This window comes from Embiotoca jacksoni, unplaced genomic scaffold (assembly GCF_022577435.1).
Source record: "Embiotoca jacksoni isolate LCO1_2020_lvr unplaced genomic scaffold, fEmbJac1.0.p SCAF_141, whole genome shotgun sequence".
NCBI classification, from domain to species: domain Eukaryota; kingdom Metazoa; phylum Chordata; class Actinopteri; family Embiotocidae; genus Embiotoca; species Embiotoca jacksoni.
Window position 1 is genome coordinate 100428 of NW_027185276.1, and position 17761 is coordinate 118188.

Below are 17761 nucleotides of genomic sequence, written 5' to 3' on the forward strand. Positions count from 1 at the left end.
GTCACTCTGCACCATAAACTGAATATAAAAGTGGACGTAGCTTCATAATTACATATTAAGACTCAAACACGGCTACGTTTTGGGGCGGGGCTCTTTGATTGGCAGGCCCGGGGCGCAGTAGGGTTTCCTGTAGATGTGGGCGGGGCTCCGACAGGTGACGTTATTGTTGGTTGTCGCTTGATCATTTTTGTCCTCTGTCCCCAGGCGGTGCTGGAGAGCAAGTGGCCGTCCACCAATCAGGGCGGACGTCTCCGCTGGGCCAAGCTGAGGAACGTCCTGTTGGCCGTGGCCCAGTTCAGGCAGCCAATCAGACAGCGACAGAAGAGCGGCTCGGTGGGGTCGCGGGCAGGTCAGCAATATTTCAGTGAATGATGTCAGACAGAGCTGAGCGTCATCGATCGGAGGGGGAGGAGTCTCACTGCAGTCGGTACTTTAATTTGGATAGGTCGGAAAGCAGGAAGTGAAGTTCAGATTCGTTTCCGATCGATGATGCCGTGCGATCGATTGATTTGAATCTTTTTATCAATATTTTACAAACCGAGTGTTGCTGATCGTTCCTGTTTTTTCATGTTAAAGATGCCATGACGGAACCTGACCTGAGGCCACGCCCCCACTCCTCTCTGATTCGGCAGTCCAGCTGGAGCGGTCTGAGTGACAGCTCCAGTCACGAATCTCTGACTGGTCCGCTGGTGAAGAGCAACAGTCTGAACAGCATGAAGACGCCCAGCGACAGTAAGAGACACGCCCCCACCCCCCCGTCTTCCAGGCGCCGGCGTCGGGTTGCGGATCCGTTCTCCGAGGTAAACCATGTTCTGACCCGTCTGTCTGTTCTGTGTCTCAGATGTCAAGCTGTGCAGGAAGACGATCCTCCGTAACGCCGGCACCAACGACTGCGGGGACACCGTCTCCAGGAAACCTCCACTGGGACGCAGGGACACCTCGACTCCGCCTCCAGCGCCCCCCGGAGGAGTTCTGGTCCGCCGGAGTCAAGTCTGCCTCTCCAACTTCTACAAGGAGTGTGCCGAGTCGGCGGATTCAGAACCGGACTGCAGCTGCCAGCCGGCCGAGAGAGACGGCAGGTTGGTCCACTTACCAGGTTCTGGTCCTAGACTCAGAGTTTCATACCTGTTCTCCCTGATCTCACCTGTTCTCCCTGATCTCACCTGTTCTCTCTGATCTCACCTGTTCTCTCTGATCTCACCTGTTCTCCCTGATCTCACCTGTTCTCTCTGATCTCACCTGTTCTCCCTGTTCTCACCTGTTCTCCCTGATCTCACCTGTTCTCTCTGATCTCACCTGTTCTCTCTGATATCACCTGTTCTCTCTGATCTCACCTGTTCTCCCTGATCTCACCTGTTCTCCCTGATCTCACCTGTTCTCTCTGATCTCACCTGTTCTCCCTGTTCTCACCTGTTCTCCCTGATCTCACCTGTTCTCCCTGATCTCACCTGTTCTCCCTGATATCACCTGTTCTCCCTGTTCTCCCTGATCTCACCTGTTCTCTCTGATCTCACCTGTTCTCCCTGATATCACCTGTTCTCCCTGTTCTCCCTGATCTCACCTGTTCTCTCTGATCTCACCTGTTCTCTCTGATCTCACCTGTTCTCCCTGATCTCACGTGTTCTCTCTGATCTCACCTGTTCTCCCTGTTCTCACCTGTTCTCTCTGATCTCACCTGTTCTCCCTGATCTCACCTGTTCTCCCTGATCTCACGTGTTCTCTCTGATCTCACCTGTTCTCCCTGTTCTCACCTGTTCTCCCTGATCTCACCTGTTCTCCCTGATCTCACCTGTTCTCTCTGATCTCACCTGTTCTCCCTGATCTCACCTGTTCTCCCTGTTCTCACCTGTTCTCTCTGATATCACCTGTTCTCTCTGATCTCACCTGTTCTCTCTGATCTCACCTGTTCTCCCTGTTCTCACCTGTTCTCCCTGATCTCACCTGTTCTCTCTGATCTCACCTGTTCTCCCTGATCTCACCTGTTCTCCCTGTTCTCACCTGTTCTCCCTGATATCACCTGTTCTCTCTGATCTCACCTGTTCTCCCTGATCTCACCTGTTCTCTCTGATCTCACCTGTTCTCTCTGATATCACCTGTTCTCTCTGATCTCACCTGTTCTCTCTGATCTCACCTGTTCTCCCTGTTCTCACCTGTTCTCTCTGATATCACCTGTTCTCTCTGATCTCACCTGTTCTCCCTGTTCTCACCTGTTCTTCAGACCTGCGGGGACTCGAGACTCGTCCGGCAGGAACAAAGTCGTAGATGAGAACTACAACAACGTGTCGTCTCCGAGCCGTGGCGGGCTGGCGGGGAAACTGCAGCAGCTGCTCACGCCGACCCGAAACCGAGTGTCAGTGCGACGAACTGCCAGCGTGGACGACCGGCGGCCGGGAGGAGGAGGAGGAGGAAAAGGAGGAGGAGGAGGAGGAGGAGGAGGGGGGAGTGGGGGAGGAGTACGAAGAGTATCTGAGCAGAGGCAGTCCAGGAAGGCTCAAATGGCCGAAACTCTGCTGAAAGCCAAAGAGAGGCTGGTCAGCGCCACGTCTGAGGTGACGTGTGTTCTTTATCACGTGTTCTTTATCACGTGTTCTTCATCACGTGTTCTTCATCACGTGTTCTTCACCTGTCTCCATGTTGTCTCCCCTCAGAGCTCGCTATCGGTAGGAAGTGACCTCGACTTGACGGACACGCCCACCCCAGCGTATCCTCTGCGCCGGTCCTGGGATGCCAACCAGGAGACGGCGGGGATGGAGGTAACCGGGTCGTCGGGAGGGGAGGTCGTCTGTGGGTGTGGCGGTGACCTCTGACCCCTGCTGTCTTCTGTGCCTCCAGGTGTTGATGTCCAGCTGCTCGCTGTGTCGCAGCTGCAACTCGTTGGTGTACGACGAGGAGATCATGGCCGGCTGGACGTCGGACGACTCCAACCTGAACTCGTCCTGCCCGTTCTGCTCCGCCTCCTTCGTCCCCTTCCTGAACGCTGAGATCTGCGACCTCGGACCCGTCAGCAGGTACGAACCTCAGACCGTTTAGAAAAATGTTCGAAGTCTCGGTGCAGCACCGCCGAGGGCCACTACGGGGCAAATATTCAACAACAAGAAGTTCTGATGTGTCCTCTGTCCCGTCCTCTCAGTGCGGAGCGCGGCAACTGGAACCTGGAGGACGAGGTGGAGAGCGCCGTGCGGCCCCCTGGTGGTCACGAGGCATCACTGCGGTCGCAGTGTAACGGGCTGAGCGATGACTCCGCCTCCGAGACCAGCAGCTACTCCGACAACAGCAGAACCACCACGGTAACGGCTCTCACACGGCTCACGTGTCATCTTCCGTCTTCCCGCCCCCCTTTTTCTGTCTTGCTGATGGACTCCGCCCCCTTTTTACCTCAGGGTTCGTCAGTGGGCGGGGCTCCGCAGGTGACGGTGGCCTACCTGAGCCCTCTGGTTCTGAGGAAGGAGCTGGAGAGTCTGCTGGAGAACGAGGGCGACGTGGTTCTGGCCCAGCCGCAGTTCCTGGACAGCCACTCCATCATCTTCTGGAACCTGGTCTGGTACTTCCAGCGGCTTGGCCTGCCGAGTCACCTGCTACAGCTGGTCAGGGCGTCGGCGCTGGTCAGCCAGTACTCTCAGGTAACACCTTCTCTCAGGTAACATCTTCACTCAGGTAGCACCTTCACTCAGGTAACACCTTCACTCAGGTAACACCTTCACTCAGGTAACATCTTCACTCAGGTAGCACCTTCACTCAGGTAACACCTTCACTCAGGTAGCACCTTCTCTCAGGTAACACCTTCTCTCAGGTAGCACCTTCACTCAGGTAACACCTTCACTCAGGTAGCACCTTCACTCAGGTAACACCTTCACTCAGGTAACATCTTCTCTCAGGTAACATCTTCTCTCAGGTAACACCTTCTCTCAGGTAACACCTTCACTCAGGTAACATCTTCACTCAGGTAACATCTTCACTCAGGTAACATCTTCTCTCAGGTAACACCTTCTCTCAGGTAACATCTTCACTCAGGTAACATCTTCTCTCAGGTAACACCTTCTCTCAGGTAACATCTTCACTCAGGTAACATCTTCACTCAGGTAACATCTTCTCTCAGGTAACATCTTCACTCAGGTAACATCTTCACTCAGGTAACATCTTCACTCAGGTAACATCTTCTCTCAGGTAACACCTTCTCTCAGGTAACATCTTCACTCAGGTAACATCTTCTCTCAGGTAACATCTTCACTCAGGTAACATCTTCACTCAGGTAACATCTTCACTCAGGTAACATCTTCTCTCAGGTAACACCTTCTCTCAGGTAACATCTTCACTCAGGTAACATCTTCTCTCAGGTAACATCTTCTCTCAGGTAACATCTTCACTCAGGTAACATCTTCACTCAGGTAACATCTTCTCTCAGGTAACATCTTCACTCAGGTAACATCTTCACTCAGGTAACATCTTCACTCAGGTAACATCTTCTCTCAGGTAACACCTTCTCTCAGGTAACATCTTCACTCAGGTAACATCTTCTCTCAGGTAACATCTTCACTCAGGTAACATCTTCACTCAGGTAACATCTTCTCTCAGGTAACACCTTCTCTCAGGTAACATCTTCACTCAGGTAACATCTTCTCTCAGGTAACACCTTCTCTCAGGTAACATCTTCACTCAGGTAACATCTTCTCTCAGGTAACATCTTCACTCAGGTAACACCTTCACTCAGGTAACATCTTCTCTCAGGTAACACCTTCACTCAGGTAACATCTTCACTCAGGTAACACCTTCACTCAGGTAACACCTTCTCTCAGGTAACATCTTCTCTCAGGTAACACCTTCTCTCAGGTAACATCTTCACTCAGGTAACATCTTCACTCAGGTAACATCTTCTCTCAGGTAACACCTTCTCTCAGGTAACACCTTCTCTCAGGTAACACCTTCTCTCAGGTAACATCTTCACTCAGTACTTACTCATGTAAACCGTCATCATGTGTGTTGTATGTTTCTCAGTCGGAGAACACAGAAGTGAGGGTCCGCCTCCTCTGGGACACCCTGACCCCCGACACGGACCAGTGGCCCCCCCTCTATGTCCTCTGGAGGATCCACAGTAAGACACACCGTGTTCACACCGACCGATACCAGAACTTTTAAGGAGCCCTCCAGCTGTGATTCTGCTCCTCCTCCACCAGGTGGCGTCCCAATGAGGAACCACAGCTGGCGGAGACACAACCACCCATTCACCCTCTCCTTCCTGGAGGAGGTGCTGCGCTGGGTCGGCATGAACGAGGTCCACAAGGCCGTCACGCTCTTCCTGGACACGCTGTCCAAACAGCCCGGTTCTCCGAGGATCCAAAGGTGAGCTCACACAGAACCTTCATCACAACAGAGAACCTTCATCACAACACAGAACCTTCATCAGAACCTTCATCACAACAGAGAACCATCATCAGAACCTTCATGACTGCTGTCTGTTGTTATTTTGTTCATCAGTGAATGTTTGTGTGTTTTGTGTCGACAGGAGTTTGTACAGAGAGTTCCTCTTCCTCACTCTGGCAGCGATGGGCAAAGACCACGTTGGTAAGTCTGACCGACTCCCAGGATGAAGCACGTGATCCTTCTCCTGATCCTTCTCCTGATCCTTCTCCTGGTCCTTCTCCTGGTCCTTCTCCTGGTCCTTCTCTTGATCCTTCTCCTGATCCTTCTCCTGATCCTTCTCTTGATCCTTCTCTTGATCCTTCTCTTGATCCTTCTCCTGGTCCTTCTCCTGGTCCTTCTCCTGATCCTTCTCCTGATCCTTCTCCTGATCCTTCTCCTGATCCTTCTCTTGATCCTTCTCCTGATCCTTCTCCTGATCCTTCTCCTGATCCTTCTCCTGGTCCTTCTCTTGATCCTTCTCCTGATCCTTCTCTTGATCCTTCTCTTGATCCTTCTCCTGATCCTTCTCCTGGTCCTTCTCTTGATCCTTCTCCTAATCCTTCTCATGATCCTTCTCTTGATCCTTTTCATGATCCTTCTCTTGATCCTTTTCATGATCCTTCTCCTGGTCCTTCTCCTGATCCTTCTCCTGATCCTTCTCCTGATCCTTCTCATGATCCTTCTCCTGGTCCTTCTCCTGATCCTTCTCCTGATCCTTCTCCTGATCCTTCTCCTGGTCCTTCTCCTGGTCCTTCTCTTGATCCTTCTCTTGATCATTTTCATGATCCTTCTCCTGGTCCTTCTTCTGATCCTTCTCCTGATCCTTCTCCTGATCCTTCTCTTGATCCTTCTCTTGATCCTTTTCATGATCCTTCTCTTGATCCTTCTCTTGATCATTTTCATGATCCTTCTCCTGGTCCTTCTTCTGATCCTTCTCCTGATCCTTCTCCTGATCCTTCTCATGATCCTTCTCTTGATCCTTCTCTTGATCCTTTTCATGATCCTTCTCTTGATCCTTCTCTTGATCCTTTTCATGATCCTTCTCCTGATCCTTCTCATGATCCTTCTCCTGATCCTTTTCATGATCCTTCTCCTGATCCTTCTCCTGATCCTTCTCCTGATCCTTCTCCTGATCCTTCTCCTGGTCCTTCTCTTGATCCTTCTCCTGATCCTTCTCTTGATCCTTTTCATGATCCTTCTCTTGATCCTTCTCTTGATCCTTCTCTTGATCCTTTTCATGATCCTTCTCCTGGTCCTTCTTCTGATCCTTCTCCTGATCCTTCTCTTGATCCTTTTCATGATCCTTCTCTTGATCCTTCTCTTGATCCTTCTCATGATCCTTCTCCTGATCCTTCTCTTGATCCTTCTCTTGATCCTTCTCCTGATCCTTCTCTTGATCCTTCTCTTGATCCTTTTCATGATCCTTCTCCTGATCCTTCTCCTGATCCTTCTCTTGATCCTTCTCTTGATTCTTTTCATGATCCTTCTCCTGATCCTTCTCCTGATCCTTCTCCTGGTCCTTCTCTTGATCATTTTCATGATCCTTCTCCTGGTCCTTCTTCTGATCCTTCTCCTGATCCTTCTCCTGATCCTTCTCTTGATCCTTCTCTTGATCCTTTTCATGATCCTTCTCCTGATCCTTCTCATGATCCTTCTCCTGATCCTTTTCATGATCCTTCTCATGATCCTTCTCCTGATCCTTCTCCTGGTCCTTCTCTTGATCCTTCTCCTGATCCTTCTCTTGATCCTTTTCATGATCCTTCTCTTGATCCTTCTCTTGATCCTTCTCTTGATCCTTCTCTTGATCCTTTTCATGATCCTTCTCCTGGTCCTTCTTCTGATCCTTCTCCTGATCCTTCTCTTGATCCTTTTCATGATCCTTCTCTTGATCCTTCTCTTGATCCTTCTCATGATCCTTCTCCTGATCCTTCTCTTGATCCTTCTCTTGATCCTTCTCTTGATCCTTCTCCTGATCCTTCTCTTGATCCTTCTCTTGATCCTTCTCTTGATCCTTTTCATGATCCTTCTCCTGGTCCTTCTCTTGATCCTTCTCCTGATCCTTCTCTTGATCCTTTTCATGATCCTTCTCTTGATCCTTCTCTTGATCCTTCTCTTGATCCTTTTCATGATCCTTCTCCTGGTCCTTCTTCTGATCCTTCTCCTGATCCTTCTCCTGATCCTTCTCATGATCCTTCTCCTGATCCTTCTCTTGATCCTTCTCCTGGTCCTTCTCTTGATCCTTTTCATGATCCTTCTCTTGATCCTTCTCTTGATCCTTCTCATGATTTAACACCATGTCCTGATAATGATCTATCTCTCTGTCCGTCTCCAGCTGCCTTCGATAAGAAGTACAAGGCGGCGTACTCGCGTCTCAGCGGGACTCTGAGTCGGGAGGAGCTCCGGAGGAAGCGAGCTCAGCCTCCGAGCCCCAAAGCGGTGGACTGCAGACGCAGCTTCCACCCGCCGCTGGAGTGCTGAGTGACCTCTAACCCCTCTGTCCCTCTGGGGGGAGAGGGCCCTGCTGCCTTCACCTGCCGCCTGCACTCCTCACCTCTCTGCTGCCTCCTGGTGGACATCAGAATTACACGCTCCTTCTCCTCCTCCTCCTCTGTCTGAACCAGCTGCTCTTCGCCTCCATCACCTCCTGAGTCGGTCCGAGAGCGTCTGAGGGAACCAACCGAGGGAGCTGGTCAGGAGTTCTTCTCTCCGTTTGAGATTTTATTAGGATTAAAACGACCACAGAAGAAGAAGCTTCGCAGGTCTGATGTTGTTTGTAGAAACAGGAAATCCTCCAGGAAGTCGTTCGATGAGGTCGGAAAGGGTTGAAACCGTTTCTCTAACATGATCAAAGTGGTTGTAAAAGTCAGAATCCCACATTTCACCGTTTGGAACGCGTCGAGTCTCAGAAAGAAAAAAAAAAGGGATTAAACTGACACTGCTCGCTGCAACGTCCACGTTTCCCAGAAGAAGAAAAGTCAGATGAAGAAGATGATGAAGAAGACTCAGCCCTCCAAAACATCATAACATGATTTCATCAACAGGATGTTTAGAGTCCAGAAGAGATCCATCAGCTCCTTCAGGACCTGGACCTCCTTCAGGACCTGGACCTCCTTAAAGACCTGGACCTCCTTCAGGACCTCCTTCAGGACCTGGACCTCCTTAAAGACCTGGACCTCCTTCAGGACCTGGACCTCCTTAAAGACCTGGACCTCCTTCAGGACCTGGACCTCCTTCCGGACGTCCAGCTTTCTTTTTTTCGTCAGCTTTGAGGGAAAAATTCAACTTCCTGTTTGAACAAAGATCTTATTTTGGCGGGGAGGATGTTGGGGTCGATGGAGGGGAAGAAGAAGAAAGTCTTAAACATCCTGCGTCCGAACTGTTAGCAGCTGGAGATGTGAAACTCATCAGATGTGAAATCTGTACGATGACGTGTAGATAAAGTTATTTGAGACTCGGTGCAATAACGTGATGAAGACCAGGACTCAGTTGCAGAAAATGTTCCGGAGGATTTAACGGACACCGTGTCGTGTTTTGAAAACCTCAGTCTTCAGCTCTGAGCGTCTGATTCAGGATCAGAGATTTTCAAAGGAAAACGTCAGTCTGATAACGTTATTAAATATTATTAAAAGTGACTCCAGCTGTTATCAGAAATGATCTGCAGCTGTTTCCATCCAGATGTGGCTCAAACTTTAACAAACGTGTGTTTCCTTCCTCCGGTGTTCATATTTTTATGCACAACCTGAAAATGTTCTTTAAAAACCGGAGGATGGAAACTCGTTACGATCTGTCGATCCACAACTTCCTGATAAAAAAAATTAAAATGTCATAATATTAATGACCGTAATTCGTGCAGCTGCTCGAAATAGCGCGTAATTCCCCATCAGTCCACTAGAGGTCACAAGATTGCGCGATAAAGTGACGTGGATTTCTTTTAATCACGTGTTTTTTTCACATCTGCTGTGGGACGAACGGTTTGGAATTTATACAATAAAGCAATAAAATCATATTTATTAAACGTGATGATCTTCACGTCCCGAACCAGACGCTCAGCGGGCGGAGCGCTGTGGAGCATGCTCAGTGTGACCCGACCTGATGCACGTTCACCTTCCTGTCCGTCTGTTTGTTTGTTTGTTTGTTTGTTTGTTTGTTTGTTGTTGACTGGCAGAGTAACCAACAGTTTGCTCCGCGGCACCTCGGCAGCAGCTTCCGGGTTTCAAACCAGAGACTTCACGTCCTGTCGAGTTCAGTCACACTCAGATTTTATTAATTCAATATAAACACATTAACACGTGTTAGCTATCACAGCAAAGTGTGTAATTCACCCTCCAGTCCACCAGAGGGCAGCGTGAAAAACACATGGTCACGATTAGGTTAAAAACCACGCGATTACGTTCAGGAACACAAAACCACATATTTACGTTTACGAAAGCAAAACCATGTGGTGACATATAGGAAAATAAATCGTGGTTCAGTTTATGAAAACATTTCTTCAAAGAAATCTGCGTTGTTTTTTCCTCGCAGATTCGAACCACCACACGCTGCCCTCTGGTGGACTGGCAGGTGTATTACACACTTTGGCTGCACTGTTTTTTTTAAGTTACTCTTCATACAAAAGTAACTGAATGGAAACTGTAGTTTCAGTGAGTTCGTCTGCTCTTCCGTGATCGATCAGGCGTCCGATCAGCTCCGTGATCGATCCGTTTCTGTTTCATTATTTTCATCAATAACTTCATGAAAGCAGCAAAGTGTCACCAGACGAACGGATCAGAGGACGATGAGCAGTCCTGAATATACCGAGCGTGTTTCTGCGAACTCATTTTACACGAAGCATCGACTGTAGACGTCTGCTGTTGAAACTTTTATTGATCTGTGATCGTTTGTTTGTGTCTGCCGAGGAGTCGGTGAGCGAAGGACTCTGAGGATCGATCCGACCGACGAGGTCGTCAACAGCCTCTCAAACAAACAGCCGATTCAGCCTCTGACTTCTGGGTGTTTTATTGGTCGAGTGAGTTGCAGTCAGACGAGACGAGTGTATTTAAAACTGATTATTGTGTTTGCTGTTGTAATTTATATCCGGCTGTGATTTCTGTTGTTTTTGTTTTTTTAAGAAAACACAAAAAATAAAAGTCAGCGTAGAGGCTGAGACGTCCGCGTGCTGCTTCGTTTCTAAAGGAGAAAAATAACATTCATTCATTATTTTATATGTATTTATTTGTCATTAATATCATCCAGTTACCATACAGGTTTAAATCAGATATTCCCTTCAAAATAAAATTTAAGCATCTTAAGAACTCAAAGGAGAAATAACAGTGATGTAATGAAGTATATAAATCACAGATAGAACATGAATGAAGTCATAGTTTTAAGTTTTGACTCACACAGCGATGATGTCAATTATATGTATATTTAATATATACTGCATGTTGTCTGAAACTGGTTTGTTCAGGTAAGTTGTATTTGAGCCGATACAGGAATGGATGTCTTTGCACCGACTCGGGGCCCGGAGGCTTCAAGTGGGCCCACAGAGTGTGCAGATCCTCTGATTTCATTGGAGTAAAAATTTGTTGGAAAATCACAAAGTAAAAATATAAAATGACCCAAAAAAGATGAAAAACTTTAGAATGAGCCACCAAAAAAAAGTTTATTTGAGTCTGCAGGTTTTTCTCCTGAACAAAATTGCATTTATTTTTTTCCTCTGATTTAGAGTTTGTAACATACAAAAATAGCTTTTCAACTAGAAGATTTTAAAAACAGTTGCCAAAGGATATTTTGGGAAATCTCATTGTGCTAAATTTAATCCACAGGCTTTGCTAATAATTGTATTTATTCATTCCTACTGTCTTTCCCATATTGTTTAAGAAATATTGTTGTTCTCTGAATAATTATATCTCTTTTTGTCAGGGAAATAAAATCAAAATAACATAATACAGGTTTACTCTAAAAGTGCAAACAGGGACAGATAAACATGGTTGTAAAAGTATTCTGAAACTACACTATAATGTAGAAACATGTTGGATTTAGCTTTTACAGAAAAATCTGGCCAAACAAATACAAATTTTCAAAACGAAAAAGAAAAGTGCTTCGTCACTTATTTGAACTACAGATTGGTATAAATTACCTACATAATAACTTCTGATGACATCCCGCTGAAATGACGCTTTCATTTTCTATTTTACACGATCAACTGCAGTGGCTCGTTTCGTGTTTTATTTTGAAAGTGAAGACCGGATGTTAGGCACGTCGTTTTCGCAGACTCGACACTGCTCGTGTTTTCTCGGCAGAGACTCGGAATCCCGGTGTGACCAGTGAAACCCCACCCAGTGACTCCAGTATGTCACCTGTGGGACGGACCGGTACCGCTGCGGGGAACCAGTGAGGCCGAACCGGGCCGCTGGGAGGACCGGGAGAGCCGTGGCCCGACACCAGGTGGGTTAACGGTACCGCTCACGTTCAGGTCGTTCAAACGGACACCGACGACACGAAGAGGACGGAATTCGTCTCATCTGCAGACATGAAGCCGCTTTTTGCCCTCAAAGTGGAAAAAGGTGAAAAAATGGCGTCGTTTTGTTGACAGACGTTAGCGAGGATTGTGTCTGCGGTCTGCCTTGTCAGCGCCGAACTCCATTTAAAAATCCATCAATTTTACTCCCTCATGTAAGTAAAGCTGTGAGAACCAGACACACCGTTTAAAGTCGGGTTTCCATCAGTATGTGCGCGTTTCGGGGCCGTTTATCAGCACGTGTGTCATTTTCCTGACTCGACGTGGTTTTAGTGAAATTCCAAGTGCAGAAGTCTGGTGGGCAGCACCGACAGACCGTCTGAGAAAGTTGAAGATTTTAATGGAGGGTTTGATGTTTAGAGTGTTGAACATATGCCGAATTAAAGAGTGATTAATATGGATACAGAATATGTTATAAATAGTTTTCTTTCCTCTTTGATTTGTTTCTCATTAGGAAGGAAACCTTTAACAGTAATGTTTTTGGACGGGATTTGGATTAAAGAATATCTGGAGGAGCGCGAGCTGCGCATTATGTGCACAGACTCGGATAGTCTGCAGAAACTGCGCTGCAATGTGTTTTTATAGAAGCTGCTCAAGTTAAACTCTCAAATGTTTGATTTATATTAATATTCAAACACAGCAGGTGGATGCGGTGTCAGTGGGGTGAAGATGCGTTTATTTTCCATCGCAGTGCAGCGTGCTGCTGGGCGGGGCTCCGGCGGCGCTGTCCGGCGGCGTGGTGCTGAAACTGTCCGGCGGCGTGGTGCTGAAACTGTCCGGCGGCGTGGTGCTGAAACTGTCCGGGTTCCATTTAGGTCTCGGCTCGTTGTATTTAACTGGTTTATATGAAACATGCTAAATGTTTAGCTGTTTTCTCCTTTTTTTGGATTTACATAACATGATACTGATATCTTCAAATTTACAAAGTGATTCATCTTTTTAACATTTGATTGTGATGTTTTGTTTTTTGTTTGTTATTTTAATAAAGAATCTGGAGGACTGTAATTATTTCCATGCCAAAAATTGTATGAAAGATATCTTACCATTATTCTAAATAAAAATGTTGTTTTAATATTCATAGATGTTTGAATTTATATATATATATATAAGACTATTATATATATATAAGACTATTTACTTGTGGACTCCGACTCTTCCAGCCAAATCCTCCGTTTGAATTCACGGTGTTGAACTTCCTGTTTCCTGTCTGTGTGTTTGTTTCTGACTCAGACTGACGGACGATGTGGCAGAAAATATTTCTGCTGCTGCTTCACAGCCTTGAAGGTAAAACAGTCACATTCATAAACACGTATGCAGTCACATGACCGCAGTCACGTGACCGCAGTCACAGCTGATGTTTCTGTTTTAGCTGCAGTGGCGTCTCAGTGCTGGCAGGGGGCGACCTTCTCCGAGGCCGTGGTGTCCCCGGCGGTGGACAGCAGCGGTATCCTGCGGGTTCCCGGCGTGGCGTCGCTGCCGCAGTGCGTGGCGGCGTGCTGCGACCTGCCCGGCTACGACCTGGCCTGGCTGTTCGAGGGCCGCTGCTACGTCCTGAGCTGCCAGCAGAGGGAGAACTGTCAGCCACGAGAGAGACCCGACGCCGACTCCTTCCTCGCCTTCGTGCGGAGGACGTCGCCGCAGACGCTGGTGCTTCAGTCCCTGGTGAGAGGACAGCCGTACGCCGGCCGCTGGAGGCCCCCGTCCCGCTCCTCCGAGGCCCCCGGGGACCTGGAGGCTCTGAAGGACCTCGCCCTCTTTGACGGGCCCCAGCGGGACTTCCCGGACCCGGGGATGCTGGACGTAGAGTACTCGGAGGGGAGTCCGGAGGAGAGGGGCGGGGCCGGCGTGGAGGTGGACACTTTGAAGGACACAGACAAGTTCAACCAATCAGAGGCCGAGGAGGGTCCTGAGAGCAGCGTGGCCCCGAGTGGATCCTCCTCCGGGGGGAACGTGAGCCGCGGAGACGAGGACCGAACCAGGAGACCAACCAACCCGACTGCAGAGACGACCGTGAGTGACCCACGGAGCTGGAGGCTGTTTAATAACGATGACGAGTAGTTTATTACAGATTAATCTGTTCTGAGCTGCACATTAAACCGAAACAACGTTTGTCTTTCACAGACCAGAAGTTCTGTTTCTACGTCGCCGGAACCAGCGACCGTCTCGACCCAACTAGACCACAGCGGGACTTCGGTGCCGACTCCAGCTGCAGCCCACTGGACCATCAGCGCAACAACCAACACAGGCAGGTGGACCTCCATAACACCATGGCAACAGTCACTGTGTGACATCCACTCTCAGAAACATGTACTGATCATTTTAAAGTGCTGGAACAGTAACCAGCCACCAGGGGGCGATGACGATATCAGTGAAATTTGGTCATTATTAGTGTATGGATCACCTAGCTTTGGGCAAAAACGTTTTGTGAGGCCACAGTGATCTTGAACTTTGACCACCAAAATCGTATCTGTTCATTTTTGAGTCCAAGTGAATGTTTGTGCCAAATTTGAAGAAAGTCCCTTGAGGTGTTCCTTAGATAACGAGTTCATAAGTATAGAAAAGACATGAGGTCGCAGTGACCTTGAACTTTGACCTTTGACCACCAAACTGTAATGAGATTCTCCTCGAGGCCGAGTGAATGTTGGTGCCAAATTTAAAGAAATCCCTTGTGGGTGTTTTTAAAATATTGCGTTCACAAGAATGAAACTGAACGACAAACACGTACGAACAAACTCACCTTCATGTTGTCGTCTGCCTGCAGGTCGCCCCCTGCTGATGTCCGTTGGAAACCCCGTGGAGCGGACTTCACCCATCACCGTTAAACTGGACGCTTCGGTCACCGCAGAACCGACGCCTGTTTCTGAAGAAGCACGCACATCAGGTCCGTTTCACTGATGCAGCCCCCTTGCTGTGTGTGGTGCTCTGCGGCGCCCCCTGCTGTGTGTGGTGCTCTGCGGCGCCCCCTGCTGTGTGTGGTGCTCTGCGGCGCCCCTTGCTGTGTGTAGTTCAAACAGATTTTTCTCTGCATCTTCTCTCCTGTCTGCAGCTGGACCTCCACCAACCACCACCGGCCCGCCGACCGCGACCTCTGACCCTGCCACCACCTCCTCAGCTGCCGGTGTTGACCCTCCGACCACAACCGCTGAGTCAGGTGAAGAAAACTCAGCAGCAGGGGAAGGAAATAATAATAATAATAATAATAATAAGACGTATTAAATTAACAAATAAATATTTATAGTGTCATTAAAACCAGATTTTTTTTTTTATTGACTCTGGTTTCTTCTCTCTTTGTTCAGTTTCGGAGGTCCGAGGGTCAAACCGTGGTCCGGTGGCCATCGTGGGTCCTGACAAGAAGCTGTTTCTCCCGGTGAACAGCTTGTTGCTCAACGGCAGCGGCAGCACCGACGACCGCGGCGTCAGCAGCTTCCACTGGGAGGTGGTGAGGTGCGACTGAAAGACTTTAAATGTTTGAAGGACTTTAAATATGTTGGTAGACTCACCTGACGTGTTTCCTCCAGCGGTCCTCCGGGGTCGAAGCTGGAGGATGTGGACCAGGCTGTCGCCAAGGTGACAGGTGTTCGAGTCGGACGCTACACCTTCAGACTGACTGTGTCTGACCAGGAGGGGGCGACAGACAGCGCCTCATTGACCGTCAGGATCCAGGAAGGTGAGTTAACGTCACGTGTTTAACGAGTTAACGTTAAAAATGTTTAACGAGTTAACATCAGACTATTAACGGGTTAACGTCAGAGTGATAACCAGTACATTTTTTGAGTGTGAACAAGTTAACGTTGGACTATCAATAAGTCAACCTCAGTCTGTTAACGAGTTTTATCATCAGTCTTAACGAGCTAACAGTCGTCCGTCCTTCATCCTGCAGCCAGAAGTCTTCCTCCAGTCGCCCACGCTAGCGGCAGCCACTCTCTCACGCTGCCCAACAACTCTCTGGTCCTCAGAGGCTCAGTGACCGACGGGGACCGGACCGACGTCCACTTCCTGTGGACCAGAGACAGCCAGAGTCCTGCTGCTGGGGTCGGTACCGACGGTGGGAGGGGCCTCAGACGGTAGATGACTGTAGGTGGCGGTAGAGGACGGTAGGTCACGGTAGAGGACGGTAGGTGGCAGTGGGTGACGGTAGGTGACGGAAGGTGGCGGTAGGTGACGGTAGAGGACGGTAGGTGGCGGTAGGTGGCGGTAGAGAACGGTAGATGACGGTAGAGGATGGTAGGTGGCAGTGGGTGACGGTAGGTGATGGTAGGTGACGGTAGGTGATGGTAGAGGACGGTAAGTAGCAGTGGGTGACGGTAGGTGGCGGTAGGTGACGGTAGGTGATGGTAGAGGACGGTAAGTAGCAGTGGGTGACGGTAGGTGGCGGTAGGTGACGGTAGAGGACGGTAGGTGACGGTAGGTGACAGCAGAGGACGGTAGGTGGCAGTGGGTGACGGTAGGTGGCGGTAGGTGACGGTAGAGGACGGTAGGTGGCAGTGGGTGACGGTAGGTGACGGTAGGTGATGGTAGAGGACGGTAAGTAGCAGTGGGTGACGGTAGGTGGCGGTAGGTGACGGTAGGTGACAGCAGAGGACGGTAGGTGGCAGTGGGTGACGGTAGGTGGCGGTAGGTGACGGTAGAGGACGGTAGGTGACGGTAGAGGACGGTAGGTGGCAGTGGGTGACGGTAGGTGGCGGTAGGTGACGGTAGAGGACGGTAGGTGGCAGTGGGTGACGGTAGGTGACGGAAGGTGGCGGTAGGTGACGGTAGAGGACGGTAGGTGGCGGTAGGTGGCGGTAGAGAACGGTAGGTGACGGTAGAGGATGGTAGGTGGCAGTGGGTGACGGTAGGTGATGGTAGAGGACGGTAGGTGACGGTAGGTGACGGTAGAGGACGGTAGGTGGCAGTGGGTGACGGTAGGTGGCGGTAGGTGACGGTAGAGGACGGTAGGTGACGGTAGAGGACGGTAGGTGGCAGTGGGTGACGGTAGAGGACGGTTGGTGGCAGTGGGTGACGGTAGGTGACGGAAGGTGGCGGTAGGTGACGGTAGAGGACGGTAGGTGGCGGTAGAGAACGGTAGATGACGGTAGAGGATGGTAGGTGGCAGTGGGTGACGGTAGAGGACGGTAGGTGGCAGTGGGTGACGGTAGGTGGCGGTAGGTGACGGTAGAGGACGGTAGGTGACGGTAGAGGACGGTAGGTGGCAGTGGGTGACGGTAGGTGGCGGTAGGTGACGGTAGGTGACGGTAGAGGACGGTAGGTGGCAGTGGGTGACGGTAGGTGGCGGTAGGTGACGGCAGAGGACGGTAGGTGACGGTAGGTGACGGTAGAGGACGGTAGGTGGCAGTGGGTGACGGTAAGTGGCGGTAGGTGACGGTAGAGGACGGTAGGTGACGGTAGAGGACGGTAGGTGGCAGTGGGTGACGGTAGAGGACGGTTGGTGGCAGTGGGTGACGGTAGGTGACGGAAGGTGGCGGTAGGTGACGGTAGAGGACGGTAGGTGGCAGTGGGTGACGGTAGAGGACGGTAGGTGGCAGTGGGTGACGGTAGGTGACGGAAGGTGGCGGTAGGTGACGGTAGAGGACGGTAGGTGGCGGTAGGTGGCGGTAGGTGACGGTAGAGGACGGTAGGTGGCAGTGGGTGACGGTAGGTGGCGGTAGAGGACGGTAGGTGACGGCAGAGGACGGTAGGTGGCAGTGGGTGACGGTAGGTGGCGGTAGGTGACGGTAGAGGACGGTAGGTGGCAGTGGGTGACGGTAGGTGGCGGTAGGTGACGGTAGAGGACGGTAGGTGACGGTAGAGGACGGTAGGTGGCAGTGGGTGACGGTAGAGGACGGTAGGTGGCAGTGGGTGACGGTAGGTGACGGAAGGTGGCGG

The 17761-nt window shown here is 49.9% G+C and overlaps 2 protein-coding genes across 4 annotated transcripts in view; both read left to right on the top strand.

Annotated features, from left to right (window-relative positions):
- Positions 1–10542, top strand: part of dennd4b (DENN/MADD domain containing 4B) — a 38971-nt gene extending 28429 nt beyond the window's left edge. For both annotated transcript variants that reach the window (XM_069148412.1, XM_069148413.1), the window contains exons 18-29: positions 205–349; positions 577–732; positions 842–1079; positions 2219–2549; positions 2649–2753; positions 2833–3008; positions 3131–3287; positions 3381–3620; positions 4993–5089; positions 5172–5337; positions 5501–5559; positions 7730–10542. In XM_069148412.1, the coding sequence (XP_069004513.1) occupies positions 205–349; positions 577–732; positions 842–1079; positions 2219–2549; positions 2649–2753; positions 2833–3008; positions 3131–3287; positions 3381–3620; positions 4993–5089; positions 5172–5337; positions 5501–5559; positions 7730–7875 (2016 nt within the window). In that variant the 3' untranslated portion in view covers positions 7876–10542. The remainder of the gene's footprint in view (positions 1–204; positions 350–576; positions 733–841; positions 1080–2218; positions 2550–2648; positions 2754–2832; positions 3009–3130; positions 3288–3380; positions 3621–4992; positions 5090–5171; positions 5338–5500; positions 5560–7729) is intronic.
- Positions 10543–11673: 1131 nt separating this feature from the next.
- kiaa0319 (KIAA0319 ortholog) overlaps positions 11674–17761 on the top strand; it is a 14533-nt gene continuing 8445 nt past the window's right edge. For both annotated transcript variants that reach the window (XR_011178218.1, XM_069148417.1), the window contains exons 1-9: positions 11674–11942; positions 13127–13180; positions 13266–13906; positions 14018–14141; positions 14658–14777; positions 14943–15047; positions 15193–15340; positions 15415–15563; positions 15777–15928. Coding sequence is in view for 1 of the 2 variants with exons in the window: in XM_069148417.1 (XP_069004518.1) it covers positions 13138–13180; positions 13266–13906; positions 14018–14141; positions 14658–14777; positions 14943–15047; positions 15193–15340; positions 15415–15563; positions 15777–15928 (1482 nt within the window). In the remaining variant the exon portion in view is untranslated. The remainder of the gene's footprint in view (positions 11943–13126; positions 13181–13265; positions 13907–14017; positions 14142–14657; positions 14778–14942; positions 15048–15192; positions 15341–15414; positions 15564–15776; positions 15929–17761) is intronic.